We start from the raw sequence: 18,154 nt of genomic DNA on the forward strand, positions 1-18,154 counted from the left end.
ATGTGCCTATGTGCCACCTTCTTTTAAAATTCTGATTTCATTTATTTAAAAAAAGTTATACTAAATTAGGAAACATATTAAAAGATAATTCTGATGAATATGTTATCTGTGCATTTATATAATGCTGTTGTTTCACAAGATAGATCGATAGCTCCCTGATGCTTTAGACCTTTTAGTACAGAATGACCTGTTTCCTACTGCGCAGCTACTTTAGATAGTAGAATTATTGAATAATAATTAATAACTTAATAATAAATAATTCATTTAAGAATTAATTAGGTGTCAGACTATGTAAGTTTACTTTTGGCAAAATATTAAAGGAAATCAGAGTTCAGTGCAGGTTTCACTTTAAAAACCTTTACATTACAAAATGTACACTTCATTTAGCTACTCCACTTATAAATATGAAAACAAGGTGCTTTCTGAACAAACTGTGTTCCAATACAATATTTCTATATATATATATGTATATATGTTCACATATATATATAATTACATATTGCATTGAGGGTACGCTATAACCGAGGATCTGTTACTCGCAAATTCAGTCTCTGCAAAAGATCTTCATTGCATGGGCCATTCAGAAGGTTCAAAAATGACTCACTTATATCTCTGTTAAAAACAGAGTCAAAGCTTCCACAGCTATAATCTGCACTTCCATCATGGAATCCATCCAATAAGTCCTGAATCTGCTTAATGTCCTCTTTTAGTTCTTTGCTCAAAACCTCATAATTAACCTCCAAATCATGGTACCGCCCGGACAGATTTACAATACTGGTTTCCACCAAGAGCATGTCATGATGAAGGTTTCTTTTCATAGATTCCACTTTACGACACTCATATCGGAGTTGGGACAGATTGTGTCTGACGTTCTCATTTTCCTCTTTGTACCAGGTCTCCTTGTCATTGTAGATAGATATCAAGGCCTCCACATCTTCCTGCATTGAGTCATAGTTGACTGTCAATGAACTGAGCTCTTTTTCTGCACCAGACATTTCTTCAACTACCTTAGCAAAGCGCTCGAAATTAACGTAAGTGTTGTTCGGTGGCATGCTTGAATGAGACTTCATAGTGTATTCCTTCAGTCTCTTAGCCTTTAGTTTTCTCATTGCCGTTCTCTTTGTATCGTGGACTTTGTTCTCCTCTTTGGATTGGAGGGTCTTTAAGTAAAAAAGGAAACGTAAGAAGAGTGAAAAGGAACATGCAGTGTTCTGCACACCTAGTTGCACGAATTCATGCCAAGTAATTGACTCCAGTATGAAAGTCACACCATCCACGGATGCAATAAAACAGGAACAAGACAGGGTGCAATCCACACCTAGTAAAAGGTTTAGTAGAGTTTTTCACTGCACACAATACACCACAGCAATGTGATCATATCGTTAGTATGTATCAGTTGTGAGGGAATTCTGAATTCAAGGATTATAACATATTCCCAAAATGTTCACCCCCAATATTCTCTTTTTTCTTGATTATCCAGTTGCATAGCCTGAATTCTAATCTGTAAGTATTACTGCACAATCCTTATGTTTTCTAAAGCAAACACTGCTATAATAATGACATACTATAAAGAACAGTAATGTTTATTTGCTCTGCTGCCCTATGCACCATACTATAGTTTAAGCAAACATGCAGAAGATTGTGATCAATCATGTTTTATAATTTCACAGCATACTGAAATGTGTGGAAGATTTCACAACACTAATGGACCACGCACCAAATCTTTATCCAAAGCAGTCTGGGCAAAAGTAGAATTGACAGCAAAACTCCAGGAATCAGTTTAAGTGACTTTTCACTATTGTAACGGAACCGCGACCCACACTGTGCTTGTGGGCTTCCGTCAGACTACCGTTTCCTCCAGTCTGAACATAGATATCAAATATTACAGCCTCCCCCATACAAAACTAGCCAGAACTTAGCTTGTATAGATCTGGAAGCTTTATTGAACAGACTCACACACAATATATACCACACAGGAGGACGTCCCCTCCTGATCAGATTACCCCACCAGGTCAGGTGCCTGATTACATTATGCTATGCAGATTAAATTGTGTACATAAATATAATTAACCTGAACTAATTACCTAGCCATCTGGACAGAAACAATAGGTGAATGGGAATCCACATCTAGACAATGTTATATCAAACATGTTAATTAACTCAGCACTGCAACCACGCTAAAACAAAATACATTACACATTATCCTACATATAAACACAGAACACCTTATTAAACAGACAATAGCTGGAGACCACCAGTAACAGACTGTCCGTCTCTTACATTGAAGAACATGGAACAGAGGCCAATGTGACCAGGTCTTTCAATGAATATGTTCAGAATCAAACAGGCTAGGAATAGTCTTCATATATGTCTTGAGATATATGGTTGATAAATATTTCTGTCCCATTTGAAGTAATCCAAACCATATTCTCAATGTCCATTAAGTAGGTGTCTATCATTTCCTTGGTCACCCTGAGTCCCTAATAGACACAGGGTGACTTACACTTAAGAGGGGCCTAGGGGGCTGAGAGAGGGATTTCCCAACCTCTCTAGGGTAAGCTGGGTACCACGGGCCACGCAGCCAAAGTGACCCCTGTCACAAATATGTATAGGGTTAGTTAACTCAATGAAGGCTGTGATTAAAGACAGACTCCTATATCCTCTGCTGTATACAAATACAGAGTACTCTGCAAAGCAGCTCTGTATTTTCAGCATGCAACAATGAAGTAATATAGATCTCATTGCCTGTCTCTGCTAGCTCTTTTGTAAGAGATAACACAATAAGTATACTGAGCAACACTCTGCCAGGCCATAAGGCTTTTTTACAGCAGAGATACTGCGGCCAACTTTTCTGCATGTTCAAATATCTGTTCAATACTCTGCTTTCCACTGGACCTGCTCACACCACATTGGATTGCAGCTGCAGGCATCATTCAGATATTATTTTTGTTCAGCCAGCGATTCCCTGTACCATAAGAACAGCCATACACCCCCCCATTCTGGTCGTCCTCCGGTGCTTCTACCGGCTCGCCCATGCAATCGGTGAGCCAGAGAAGGATTCTGATGGTGGCGGAAGTTTACCATAGAGAATACTGAGGACCAGAGTGATCCCTGGCAGTCTCTATGACCTTTGGAGGCCCGGGCGAGACGTTATGACGTCGCATCTGGCCCAGCAGATGTAAACACTGCACTGTACTCGGCTGGAAAGGCTGAGATTTCTTTTTTTTCTTTTTTTTATCTCAGTCTTTCCAGCCTAGAGGAGAGATGTGGGGTCTTAAAAAGGGCCTGTCATGTCCTATTCCTATTACAAGGGGAGTTTACATTCCTTGTAATAGGAATAATAGTGATCAAAATTTTTTTGTAAAAAGAAAGTATAAAAAAAAAAAAAATTAAAGCGGCCCTGTCCCTGCCTGCTCACATGCAGAAGCGAAGTCATACATATGTCATGCCGACATATGTAAACAGCGTTCAATCCACACGTGAGATATCGCCGTGAACATTAGAGCAAGAGCAACAATTATAGCCCAAGACCTCTACTGTAACTCTAAACTGGTAACCTGTAAACATTTTTAAAGTGTTGCTTATGGAGATTTTTAGGTACCGAAGTTTGACGCCATTCCATGAGTGTGTGCAATTTTAAAGCGTGACATGCTAGGTATCTATTTACTCGGCGTAACATCATCTTTCACATTATGCAGAAAAATTGGGCTAACTTTAGTGTTTTGTTTTTTTTTTTTTTTAAATCATGATCAGTTTTTTTCCCAAAAAAAGCATTTAAAAAATTGATGCACAAATACCGTGTAAGTTGCAAGAAGAGGCGACGCCTCAAAACACGTCAGCCAGTCTTACTGTGGGACGTTACATCTAGAACATGATACCATTTATATATAGCTGCCTATTATTTGTTATGCTGTTTTCAAGCGTATGTTTGTGAGTATCATTTGTTTATTCAATAAAGCAATATATAGAGGATAATGCACTAGGCAGGTGGGCCCTCTGTTTATTTCTTAATTTTAGTGCGTTCAGACACCCCCAGTCTTGTGAGGGCAGCAGCGTGGCATTTATGGGGATTTGCCAGGACAAGAGACTAGAGTAACACCATTGTAAGGGCCGCAGGAGAGATGTGTGTTGTTTATGCCAGAAAAGAATGGTCTGAGTGTTTATCAAAACTGTTCAGAGTAAAAAAAGGAATACAAAGTAAAGTTTTTACACTTCTATCTACTCTGCTTCATTCATCTGCAAATCGAAGAGACAGACTTGGATCTGCAAATGATGTCAATTAAAACAAAACAAAGTAAAAAAAAAAAAAAAAGTTTGTCCATTTAAAGCCTTATTTACCCTAATTAGCCAGAATTACCTACTTCTTCCCCTTCTCCCTTCAACTATTATTTTCCTTTTTTTTTTTCATTCCACTTTTATTAACCATTAATATGTCGGTTTGTTTTTAGAGTCACAATTAAAAAGTGCAGAAATTGAAAACCCCCTTTATTTCATTTGTAAATAACTTTGTAATGCTATGTACCAGAATAATTAATTCAGTGTAATTTTAAACAAAACACACTATAGAATAAAATATATACTTTCACACAATCACACCTTTCTTTGTTATTGTGGTTGTTCTTAAAGTGATACTAAAGTCTTTTTTTTTTTTTTTCATTAAAAAAAACAAAAATGTTATACTTACCTGCTCTGTTCAGGGGTTTTGCACAGAGCAGCCTGGATCCTCCTCTTCTCCGGTCCCTGGCCAGTGCTGCTGGCCCCTCCCTCTTTTTCGAGTGCCCCCACAGAAAGCAGCTTGGTATGGGGGCATGTGAGCCAAGACGCAGCTCCCTGTGTCCATTCAGACACCGAGCTGCGGTTAGGCCCTGCCCCCCCTCCTCATTTGCTAGCAAACTTAGATTGACAGCAGCAGGAGCCAATGGTGCCACTGCTGTGTCTCAGCCAATCAGGAGGGAGAGTTCTGGATGGCTGAGGCTCTCGTGCACATTGCTGGAACAAGATGGGCTCAGGTAAGCATTAGAGGTGCTGAAGGGGGCTGTTAAACACAGAAGGCTTTTTATCTTAATGCATAGAACGCAATAAAATAAAAAACCGTCTGCCTTTACAACCACTTTAAGTAATTGCAAAGTTATTATCAAAAAACAGGTTCGTAGTAGAAATGTGCTGGTCCGTAAAGGAAGAAGGAAAGTGGTTAATGCAATGCTCATCAACAAATATCAATGCATGTTTTGATGGCGTGAACTCTGCCTGCCATAAAAATCTTTGGTTTATAGTGCACATCGGTCCATAAAATACATTCCTACTACCCAAAATACTAAAGGATGATGGCAATAAGGTGCTTGTTGTTAAAAATACAAATATTGATCCACATAAAAACATTGCTCTTCGCATTAGTCAGCATGCCAGCTTGTACAAGTAATAAATCTTTTCATGCAGGGACATTCTATTATACTCACCGTGATCCATGGGTGAGACAGGGCTTCCTGGATAGAGAGACGCTTCCTGAAAACAAGAGTAAAACAAATGAGCACAGATCCTACTAGTGATATATATATATACATATACATAACACATACACATATACTATAGTGACCAAGGGCATTAAAAAAAAAAAAAGAAAAACCAAATCAGATAAAACAGTTTTGCAAATAGTCCCACTATTGTGCAATTAAATTCTGCTTTTACCTTTGAACAAACAATTCTTGAAAGAATAAAGTGTGATGCAACAATACAACGCAAAATCCTACACTAAAGGTCTGTGCAGCTATTAGTACCATACTCACTGAAAATACCAAAAGCTCCCTACTCTTTCTGTTGTTACCTGTGAAGAAGTAATTGTATGTTAACTATAACATGCTGATGAGCTGAACTCTCTCCCAGTGACAAGCACTGTGGACTGGGATCAGTAGTGCACACCTATTACTGGTGACAGCAGGTGGAGAAATGTGAGCCTGAGGGTGGGCACTATCCGTATCTGACATTTGTGTCCCTATTAGGACAGATCAGCTAACAAAAGGACTTAGCAGTCATTACAATACTCTGCAGCAACTTCCTCTCTCCCTTCCTTAACAAGTGACTGATGAATAAAGTGAATAATGTATTTAATGCATGCTGTTTTAAAAACAGAAAGAACCAGTTATTTCATATTTTTTGCACCTAAGTATTTTTTTGCATAAATTCAGCATGTTGTTAACTTTACATTGTTGTCTACTATTCGAAATAAACATTAAATAATAAGAACAAGATGCAAACCCTATTTTTTTTTTAAACTAAAGGTAAAGTCACGCAAGCATTTCTGCCAGCAAGCATTGCTCATGTTGAGTAGTCATCCCTATACTTGTGCTGGCAAAGTGAGAACTTTACAGCATGTTTGTTCTATGGGGGGATAGCCTGGTATTTCTAATGTCATGGACAAGAACGCATTCTAGCTATGGCTAAAGGCTAAGCTCATATTTTTAAGAAAAAAGACTATGCACACAAGTAGCCCTAGTATAAATTTTTCATTTTGCTAACGTATAGTACATACCTGTAGACCAATTCTGCCCCCCTTCCCCTTTCCCCAGGAGACTGCACAAAAAACTCACAGTTAGTGCTAACATGTAGCTTATCCCTTTAAATAATGCAAATCATTCATACATGCAAATTGTCAGCGATAAAGAACAGTGATAAAAATTATTAATGTGCCAAATAAACAAAATAGTGTTCAAACTCAAAATCTCGGTCCAAAAAAACGTTTGTGCAACTGTAAGACATATGGTTATACTGTGGTCATATGCTACAGTAATTTGTAAGTGCATTCACTTCTTAGTAAACAAGTTTTTTGTATCACTTGATCCTCCCTTTAAGATTGTAAGCTCTAACGAGCAGGGCCCTCTGATTCCTCCTGTATTGAATTGTATTGTAACTGTACTATCTGTCCTCATGTTGTAAAGCGCTGAGCAAACTGTTGGCACTATATAAATCCTGTATTATAACAATAATAATAATAATGAAAAATTAGGACATCTAAGGACTGGTAAACTGCAATGTATTACATTTTTGGCGCGTTTAGATATGCTTTAATTTAGTTGCTGCTCCCACCACTTTACACTTGAGGGCAACTGAGATGTTTAGGAGCCCCCATATAAAATAAGGTAAATATTTAAAGTAGAACTATTACAAAACTTTTTTCCATTTCGGATAGAATAAGGGAGGGTTATAACCCCTGTTAGTTTATTTTGTTGCCATCTGTGTCCCATTGGGGAGTTTACCTTCACTTCCTGCCACATAGCAAAAACAGGAAGTGAGAGGAAATCCTGCAAATTAAGGGAATTCCTTGGGGATCCTAGATCACTGGAATTAGTGTCCCCATTGGAAAATTTCCCCTCTATTACTTTTCTGGGGACAATCCAAAATGTTTTTTTTTTTTTTACTTTCATTGATAATGGTAAGCATCACAAATAGAGAGGGTCAGTTATACTTTACTATATATTTCTTCTAAACAGTTGGGGCATAAATTAGGGTATGAACTATCTTTTTATAATTTTTACAGAACCAAACAAAAATTACATTTGAAAATAGTTTTCAATGAAATGCATTTTTAGAAATGACAATAAATGAAATATACCATATCTGTACCCTAAACGACAGTATTTAATTTTAACTAAAACTGGTAATCGGTATAAACAAAGATAAACTTTATCTTTAAAGTTGAATTCTGGGATACACTTACTACTCTTAAAACTGTCCCCTGCCCTCTCCTAACACCTATGCTTACTAACTTGTGTAATAAAGATATACAGACAGTATATACTTACCTATTTTCAGGCCACAGCAGTCGGGTCTCATGATCTCCCCTGTGCTACAGGGGACATGAGAGAATGCTAAACAGCGGCTAGTACAGCCTTGAGTGGTGACGTAACATATTGACTTACTTTGGCCCATCTGCTGTCGGCGCTCCCTCCTTTCCCCTGCAGCAGTGCTGGCTGACTCAGGGAATCAAGATTATTTGACCGTACCAGAGTAGGTATGCACATCTTTCTTACACAAGTTAGTAAGCATAAGTGTCAGGAGGGGAAGGGTATAGTTTTAAGTGTAGTTAAGGTTATACCGATACACCACTTAAATATAATTAATTTTTCATTGAAGTTACATAGTTAGTCAGGTTGAAAAAAGACACAAGTCCATCTGGTTCAACCAACAAAAAAAAAAACAGTATTGAAAACCCAACCATACAATCCCATATACACAATCCTATACCCACAGTTGATCCAGAGGAAGGCGAAAAACCCCCAGCAAAGCATGATCCAATTTGCTACAGCAGGGGAAAAAGATTCCTACCGAGAGGCAATCGGATATTCCCTGGATCAACTTTAACTAATAAAATATTTTAGTACCCACTTATATTAAGTACACCCAGGAAAGAATCCAGGCCTTTTTTAAAGCAATCTAGTGAGCTAGCCAGAACCACCTCTGGAGGGAGTCTATTCCACATTTTCACAGTTCTTACGGTGAAGAAACCTTTCCGTATTTGGAGACGAAATCGGTTTTCATCTAGACGTAAAGAGTGCCCCCTTGTCCTCTGTGTTGACATTAAAGTGAACAACTCAACACCAAGTTCACTATATGGATCCCTTATGTATTTATACATGTTGATCATATCCCCCCTTAATCTCCTCTAATCTTTTCTCAAAGCTGAGCTCCTCCATGCCTCTTATCAGTTTGGTTGCCCTTCTCTGCACTTTCTCCAGTTCCCCAATATCCTTTTTAAGAACTGGTGCCCACAACTGAACTGCATATTCCAGATGAGGTCTTACCTACAGCGAAAACAAGCAAAAGTTATCCATTTTATTTTCCTTTGGGTGTACTCAAGTGGCATTAACATAACATGGACATTTGTGTCACCTTGTATTCTTCACAAGAAGCTTCCTGATGAAGTCTTTTGCCAGATCACTGGTGTGGCTGAAGAATTCTTCATCAAACTCATAGTTAACAGCAGTAATATTAGAGAGAGTCTCCTGCTTATTTTCTCCCAAGAATGGTGATGCTCCACTCAGCCTGAATGATACAATTACATAAAATATAAATAATTAGCTTAAAGTAGAACTATAGGCAAACTTTTTCTTTTCATTTTGGATAGCATAAGGGAGGGTTATAACCCCTGCAGTTTTTTTCCACCTGTGTCCTGTGGGGGACATTTCACTTCCTGTCCCATAGCCAAAAAAGGAAGTGAGAGGAAATCGCTGCAAATTAAGGGAATCCCCTAAGCCCCCCCCCCCCAGGTTACCAGATATTGAAAGAGTGTATCACCGTGCCTTACTAAAATATTATATTTAATTTCATAATATATTTCAGCTCATGCCCACTTTCCAATGGAATGTGGGCCCCTTGCAATTACATATTAACGAGCCAGACTACACCTGGCAGTTGGATATTTTGCATATAGACGACGAGACATTGATAGGTAATTACATGTTAAACACCCTTTCATTCATTCATTCGGACACTTAACAAGTTAAGGCTTCACATAGAAATTACTGACACCACCTAAACTCATTGACAATTACTTACATGTCAACACATCATACAGCTGAACACAGACGGATCGGCTCTCCCACAAAACACAATTTATGACACAAGACACCTCATATTGACACAGATGTATAGGGAACACAAGGACCTTTTCTTCTATTGTTTTGTGTGAGATATGTTCTATTGATAAATTGACCCATGAATTGTAAATGGTTTAAACGGGGTTTTGCCGCCCAAATTTCCTTTAAATGTGTGAGAGAAACTTGAAATAAACAGATGTGTCTACACCTTGCTTAAGTGCTCTGTGTCCTCGCATCTCCCGGCTGGAGAGAGGGAATTCACTATACAGGGAGAGTTGGGACTGAAGGGCCGTATATCATCTTGTAAATTGCCTCCTGACGAGATTTGAGCTAACAGATATAGTGCCCCCATTGGAGGATTTACCCCTTTTTCTATTTCTGGGGAAAATCCAAAAGTTAAACTGGACAAAAAGAGAGGGTGATTCTCCCTAACGGGGGCATGGACAGCAACAAAAACAGGTGTCCTAATCCCTCTCCACTCTATCCAAAGGTCCAAAAAAAAGGTTTTGCCTTTAATTAGAGTTTTAAAAATTTAGAAATACTCATCTCTCTGAGATATGTACTCTGCATGGTCATTCATACCTTCCCAACAAGGATATACGTGCTAAAATGTCTCCTTTTCCTGTCCCCCCTTTAATAACCACTTATCATTTGTAGGGTTTCAAGACAGGCAGCAAAACTATGCACCAAATAATCCCAGACTCTGTCAAGGATCCTGGATGAAGTTGCATTACTGCCATAACTGTTAACAGATTCAAGAACTTTTTGTAAATCTACAGAATATGTCTGTACCAGGTACAGAGCTACAGATATTTCTTCAATAAGACAGTACATGAACAGCAATAATCAAGCTCTAGGACTGTCCATTCTATCTTACCCTTCACATCCTCTTCAAGGGAATAACCTTTGTTCCCAACAAACTCATGACAAGTTGTTTGTCCTCTATATCATACATGTACAGTATAATGGAGCTCTGCCATACAATAGTATGCCTTATGATTCTGCAGAACCGAAGACATACAGCAGGAAGGTGGCTGGTGTATATCCACAAGAAAACTTCCCAATTGTTTCTTCTCTTCTTCATGTGACAAGCAACAGCAACCAGAATATTTTTCATGCAGTTTGCTTTACCCAACTTTTATATGGCCTTTGTTCAACACACATTAATTTTAGTAGTGCAGAGGTCCCTAAAATGATCCAGGCTTGATAAGGTAATTGACAGAAGAGTCTCTTATACCCTCAGAAGAAACTATCAAGATGGTCTTCTCTTTTCAATCCATGTTTTCAAGTGAGTGAATTCCACCACATAAATGCTGAACCACCTTTACAAGCAATGAAAACTGACTAATGGGGGGCATGGCTTGCGGTGCATGGAGTGAGACACACTGACGACTGTCTCTGCCGAGGATCCTGCTTCTTCTCCAGTCCTTCACCTCCTGAAGCACAGTACACACTGTTCCCGACCTGCTCAGGCTTTACTACACCCTGGGTTTTCCTTCCACTATCAGGAGCTCTGCCATTACAATATCCCAGAGGGGAAAAGACTTGCAGGCGGCTCCGGACCATGTGATCGAAGAGGGCGGCCGGTTGTCCGGGTTGGCCAAGGAAGCAGCCCAAAAACTACTTGCCAAACCCACTGCTAAGGACACCCCTCTAAAATCAGCCTTTCCACTACCAGTTTCTGTCCCTGATGCCTTACAGGGGGAAGAGAGTGATTCTGCCTGGCCGGAGGACCCTGTAGATCCATCCTCCTGGGACACAATGAGTACCTCTGCTTTACTAGATTCAGGCAGTGAGCCCAGTGACACAAGCACACAGGATTCTGAACCCACTCTCAGGGAAATCTTTGCTGCAATTACTTCATGTAATGCTACCCTCACTAAATTGACCACAGAAATTAAAGGAGTGAAAATAGAACTGACATTGGTCAGACAAGATATGCAAAAACTGAGGGATCACACGGCAGCTCTAGAAGGCCACATGAGCACAGTGGAGGATGTTGTAGCACCATTACAACAGGAAGTTTGCCAGGTGAAGTCCCAATATTCTAATCATACAGCTCGCCTAGAGGATATAGAAAACAGAATTAGAAGAAACAATGTAAGGGCAGTAGGCACTCTGGAAAAGGCTAAAGGTAAGAACCCATTTGCATTCATTGAACGCTGACTCACAGAAACCTTTGGCAGAGACATTTTCCCTTATGTTTGCATGAGAGCGGGCTCACCGGGTTCCTGCGAGGCCCCCACGCCCTGGCGAACCGCTGCGACCATTTCAAGTTTCTGAACTTTAAAGATCGAGATACTGCCCTATACCTGGCCAGAACCAAGGGGGAGATATAATGTTCAGATTTCTTTCTACCCGGACTTTTCTGCAGAAATACAGGGAAAACAAAATTCACCGAAGTCAAAAAGCAGTTGCGACACTTTAAGGTCACTTACGCCATGCTATACCCAGCTCGACTGCGGGTGGCTGCAAATAATGACACCCACTTTTTTGACAATCCCAATGCGGCATCTGATTGGCTCAATCGAGTGGAGAATACTCTAAAAAAGATGGGTAATACCTGAATGACAGTCTACCAGCCTTTGTGTCAGTGCCTAGTGGCGGAAAGCAATTGACATACTTTCAAGAGAACTTATTTTCAAAAGAATTTTATTTTAATTATTTCTTTTTCTCCTGTAAGGTGGCAAGAAAAGTATGATACTCTCGTTTAAGTTACAGTGTTTGCTTCAGTGGACTCTGCATGTTCCTTCGGAACTACAGGTAACCCAGTGTCGTTGGGGCCCCCCCTTATTATCTGTCCTGCGTGGACGCCTAGTTTATGACATTTGCTACCCGGTTTTGGGAACTATGGACTTGGCCTGTTGTTTTGTTTAGTCCTGTCCCCATTATTGTGAGCTATAGTGGCCCACAATGGGACCACTCTTGTTTTTCTGAACTGTGCGCACAAAACTTTCTTTTTTCCTTTTTTTGACTGCGTTCCTAAGAAGTACCAAAAGCTCATATCTGTCCTTCCTGGTGACGTCTGATAACTCTGAACTTCCTGTGGGACCTTGGAAGGTTCTGGACTTTACTTTTAACAAGCAACTGCCACCTCATTTCCAGGTTACTTTTAATGTTGGTATGACTTGCCCGCAGTGTATGCCTTGGTAGCCTCTTTTTATTATATAACTATTCTCATGCAGACTAAGTGTAACTTGCTCTCCTGAAATGTGAGGGGGTTGGGTGATGGAGTGAAGCGTGTTGCATTGTTCTCTGCTTTGAAATCTTACCGCTCAGTGTTGGTGTGTTTGCAGGAAATGCATATTTAATCTAACACTCTAACCCTGCTTAATAATCGCGCCTACCAGACGCAGTTTCACTCCACGCACACCGCCTACTCCAGGGGAGTCAGTATATTCATTTCAAATACTATACCCTTTCATCTAATACAATTCAGTGTGGATGATCAGGGTAGATATATTTTTCTGTTATGTACAATAGCTGGGATGTTATGCATTGTAGCGAATATTTATGTCCCTCCGCCCTACTCCCTGGACAGTTTAAAAAACTTGGCACAATTTATGGCCCCCTACCCTAATATACCAATTTTGGTTCTGGGAGGATTAACCAAACTCCTGGATAGAAGCCTGGATAGATTCACGCCTTCAGGGGGCTGGGCTACTGGTTCTGGTGATCCCACCCAATTTGCCAGATTGATTTCAGATCTAGGCTTGAGAGATGTGTGGAGAGAAAAATATCCAGACAAGAAGTGTTACTCATGTTATTCAGCCACACATAAGGGCCTCTCACGTATAGATCTCTGCCTGTCCAGCTCTTTGGCATTACTTAGCTGACTATGTGTAACACAGCATCTCTGATCACTCCTTGTTGAGGGTATCAATCGCTGTCCCTGGTGGTACTGGGGAAAAGCTATGGAAGGTTAATCCTTTTTGGCTTAACCTTTTCCCAGCTGTTTACCCTATTCCCAAAGCAATACAACTGTTTAAACAATATAATAAAGATACAGCTTCACCGGGAGTGGTTTCGGATGTTCTTAAAGCCCATCTCCCGGGTCTCATCATAAAACAAATATCTTGCATTAAAACAGCCACTAAAGACTGGGAAACCTTGGTACTCACCCGCATCTGAACATAGTTGGATGGAGGCACAGAACTTTTATCAGCAGGTTTTTTTTACAACTTTCGTAAACTATTTAACTCAGCTCCTACAGTGAGAATTTGAATCAATGGCTCCCTCTCGGAGGCCTTCCCGCTTTATAGGAGGGCTAGACAGGGGTGTCCCCCCTCACCTCTACCTTTTGCCCTAGCACTGGAACCGTTGGCAGGCAGAGTGAAGGCTTCTCCGGATATAGTGGGGTTTCGTAGGGAAAAAGGAACGATAAACTTTTCCCTTTTTTCCCCAGGCGACATTTAATATAATATATCTTGAAGACACAGAGGGGTCTTTGAAAACTGTCATGCAGCTTATAGAACAATTTGGGCAATTCTCGGGGTTCGCCATCAATTGCCAGAGGTTGTCCCTTTTATTGTTAGATCCACTGCTGTCAACCCTCCCAGAGGAGGCATCTCAGGTGGAAGTAGTCCAGTCCTTTAAATACCTCAGAATAGTAGTGACAGAAGATGTTGGGGACTACATATCCCTAAATCCTAAACCTCTATGTTCAAACATAAATGTGCCAGTTAGTGCAAGCTGCCTTTATCGGTAACAGTTAGTGCTAACCTTATCAGAATGGTATGGGCACCTCAAATACTGTATGTCCTTCATAATGCCCCAGAATGGATACCTCTGTATTGGTTTGACCGCAGAGTCTCTCAATACTGTGCCCTAATATGGAAAAATGGAGTAGCACAAATTAAATTACTACCCTGCAATACCCTAAGGATCAAGGTGGCGTGGCAGTTCCTCACTCTTTTACGTACTTTCAAGCTGCATAGCTACAACATATGGCAGGCTGGGATTTACCAGTTGTGGCTGACCCTTCTAGGACCCTACTGATTTATTCTATGGTGGTGTACTCGGCTATGTCCCAACTGGATATGGGTCTTCCCGTAGACACCGTCAGACTATCGCACAGTGAAACTCAGGACAGAATTAAAGCATAGAATGGGTATAGTGGGTTTTATTGTAAACACTCCTATCTGGGATAATAGAACTTACAGTGAACTAGGTAAATTACCTAATAGCTCCGTATGGATAGCTGCTGGCATCAAATATCTTGCACAATTATATAATGGGTAAGAATTTAAATCCCTCTCCCAACTGTGTATGGAATTCCCAGTATTACGTAACCGATATTTTCACGTATTTGCAATTACGCCATGCGCTGAGAGCGCAAAGTAGACACTCTGTATTACGCCTCAATGAGTCTGGCTCCAAATGCTTGTAATATGTGATTTTATGTACAATAAAACCTTTTTCTGATAAAAAAAAAAAACTGACTAATGCCTCAGCATCCTGGTAAAGACCTCTTGTCTAGTTGGCATACCAGTAATAGTGTGTACTATAAAGGGGCTCAGGTAGGAAGGGGAATGATGTAGCTGAGAACTCGGACCAAAAAAGGTTTGGAAGCACGGCAATCTTTATGCTTTCCTGTTTGTTTGAGGTAAGTGTTGATGCCAAGCAAAGGGCTGGCCCTCATCATGTGATTGTAAAGGCAGTATGTTTTTTTACCTTAAGAAATTCTCTGCATTAGGCAAAAAAAAACCTTCCAAGATTAGACTCCTCTCCAGCCCTCCTAAATACCTACCTTGACTCCATGTGTATATAGACACACAGAGTCCGGCTCAGGAGCGAGCCCGCACATCTGCCCCCATAGCAAGCACTTGCTATGGGGGCAGACACAACAGAGGAGAAGTGGACAGTGCTGGTGGATGTGGAGGTTCGGGGCCACTGCACAGAGCAGGTAAGTATTACATGTTTATTATTTTATTGAAAAAAAAATAAAAATAGTTTGTTAAACTTTTAAACTATACTCTGCAATGATTTTCAGCAACTTTTCCCGAGTAGGAGGATGTTTGGAAGAGTGTGTTGTGTCGAATAGCTGCAGGACATGCATTGGGTGTAGCGTTTTATTTTTTTAATTACTAATTACAACACTTTGGAATGGTTCACAATCAAACTATACATTATTGTGTTTAGGAGAAACATATATAAAATTATCTGAAATGAATCAGTTTAAGATATTTTTTTAACATGTTACATAGCTTGCTCAACCTAAATATCTAGTTCCAAGTAAATCCTTGGAGGCTTTACTGTTTGTTTTAATTGTCTTTCTATTTTATTTTTTCAAGAAGACACAAAACACCAGTATTTCCTGTGCAGGGGCTGAGCCAAACTGTCAGAAACCAGAAATCTAAATTTTGCAAGGGGTAGTAAGTAATAGGTATACAGGGTAGCAAATAGCTACTAGTACTGTAGGTAATTAGAATACAATATAAAACTTTGTGAGGCACCATTATAGGAACTCAGGGCCGTAGTTCCCTATCCACTATATCATTTTATCTACATATGTCATAGCAATTTATTTCTGGATTATATTGCCCGATTAGGGGGGCTCCAAAACTCTGTATTTTGTACTGTTTACATAATCTGACATTGCATGATATTTTCATGCACGCGACTCTTTATATATTACATAGCCAATTTTGCTTTTTCTTTAGTATGATATTATGCATCCTAGTTTCTTATTGACCACTATCTATAACATATACAGTGGGTACGGAAAGTATTCAGACCCCCTTAAATTTTTCACTCTTTGTTATATTGCAGCCATTTGCTAAAATCATTTAAGTTCATTCTTCTTCCTCATGAATGTACACATAGCACCCCATACTGACAGAAAAACACAGAATTGTTGACATTGTTGCAGATTTATTAAAAAAGAAAAACTGAAATATCACATGGTCCTAAGTATTCAGACCCTTTGCTGTGACACTCATATATTTAACTCAGGTGCTTTCCATTTATTCTGATCATCCTTGAGATGGTTCTACACCTTCATTTGAGTCCAGCTGTGTTTGATTATACTGATTGGACTTGATTAGGAAAGCCACACACCTGTCTATATAAGACCTTCCAGATCACAATGCATGTCAGAGCAAATGAGAATCATGAGGTCAAAGGAACTGCCTGAAGAGCTCAGAGACAGAATTGTGGCAAGGCACAGATCTGGCCAAGGTTACAAAAAGATTTCTGCTGCACTTAAGGTTCCTAAGAGCACAGTGGCCTCCATAATCCTCAAATGGAAGACGTTTGGGACGACCAGAACCCTTCCTAGAGCTGGCTGTCCGGCCAAACTGAGCTATCGGGGGAGAAGAGCCTTGGTGAGAGAGGTAAAGAAGAACCCAAAGATCACTGTGGCTGAGCTCCAGAGATGCAGTCAGGAGATGAGAGAAAGTTGTAGAAAGTCAACCATCACTGCAGCCCTCCACCAGTCGGGGCTTTATGGCAGAGTGGCCCGACGGAAGCCTCTCCTCAGTGTAAGACACATGAAAGCCCGCATGGAGTTTGCTAAAAAAACACCTGAAGGACTCCAAGATGGTGAGAAATAAGATTCTCTGGTCTGATGAGACCAAAATAGAACTTTTTGGCCTTAATTCTAAGCGGTATGTGTGGAGAAAACCAGGCAATGCTCATCACCTGTCCAATACAGTCCCAACAGTGAAGCATGGTGGTGGCAGCATCATGCTGTGGGGGTGTTTTTTTGCTGCGGGGACAGGACGTCTGGTTGTAATCGAGGGAAAGATAAATGCGGACAAGTACAGGGATATCCTGGACAAAAACCTTCTCCAGGGTGCTCTGGACCTCAGACTGGGCCGAAGGTTTACCTTCCAACAAGACAATAACCCTAAGCACACAGCTAAAATAACGAAGGAGTGGCTTCACATCAACTCCGTGACTGTTCTTGAATGGCCCAGCCAGAGCCCTGACTTAAACCCAATTGAGCATCTCTGGAGAGACCTAAAAATGGCTGTCCACCAACGTTTACCATCCAACCTGACAGAACTGGAGAGGATCTGCAAGGAGGAATGGCAGAGGATCCCCAAATCCAGGTGTGAAAGATTTGTTGCATCTTTCCCAAAAAGACTCCTGGCTGTATTAGATCAAAAGGGGGCTTCTACTAAATACTGAGCAAAGGGTCTGAATACTTAGGACCATGTGATATTTCAGTTTTTTTTTTAATAAATCTTCAACAATGTCAACAATTCTGTGTTTTTCTGTCAGTATGGGGTGCTATGTGTACATTCATGAGGAAGAAGAATGAACTTAAATGATTTTAGCAAATGGCTGCAATATAACAAAGAGTAAAAAATTTAAGGGGGTCTGAATACTTTCCGTACCCACTGTATATATATATTTAATTTAGGTTCCATTTTGGCCCTTTTGGTGGAGTTTTTTTTCGTGGGGGAGTATAGGCCCTTCCCTGGGTTGCTTTTTATGTTTGAGCACCTGAACAAACCAGTCCGACGGCTGGCTTTGTAATTTCATGTGGTGTGCCGTTTGGTTGTAGATTTCTTATGGGTCAGTGTGTATATATATATATATATATATATATATATATA

The 18,154-nt window shown here is 40.2% G+C and overlaps 1 protein-coding gene across 1 annotated transcript in view; it reads right to left on the minus strand.

The window, feature by feature from the left end:
- Positions 1-490: 490 nt before the first annotated feature.
- DAPK2 (death associated protein kinase 2) overlaps positions 491-18,154 on the minus strand; it is a 106,078-nt gene continuing 88,414 nt past the window's right edge. Inside the window, exons 8-10 of the mRNA XM_082255128.1 lie at positions 8,884-9,036; positions 5,457-5,502; positions 491-1,160 (exon numbers count right to left, since the gene is read on the minus strand). Of these exons, the coding sequence (XP_082111254.1) occupies positions 516-1,160; positions 5,457-5,502; positions 8,884-9,036 (844 nt within the window). The 3' untranslated portion in view covers positions 491-515. The remainder of the gene's footprint in view (positions 1,161-5,456; positions 5,503-8,883; positions 9,037-18,154) is intronic.

The sequence above is a fragment of the Pelophylax lessonae genome (genome assembly GCF_965119305.1).
Source record: "Pelophylax lessonae genome assembly, chromosome: 4".
NCBI lineage: Eukaryota > Metazoa > Chordata > Amphibia > Anura > Ranidae > Pelophylax > Pelophylax lessonae.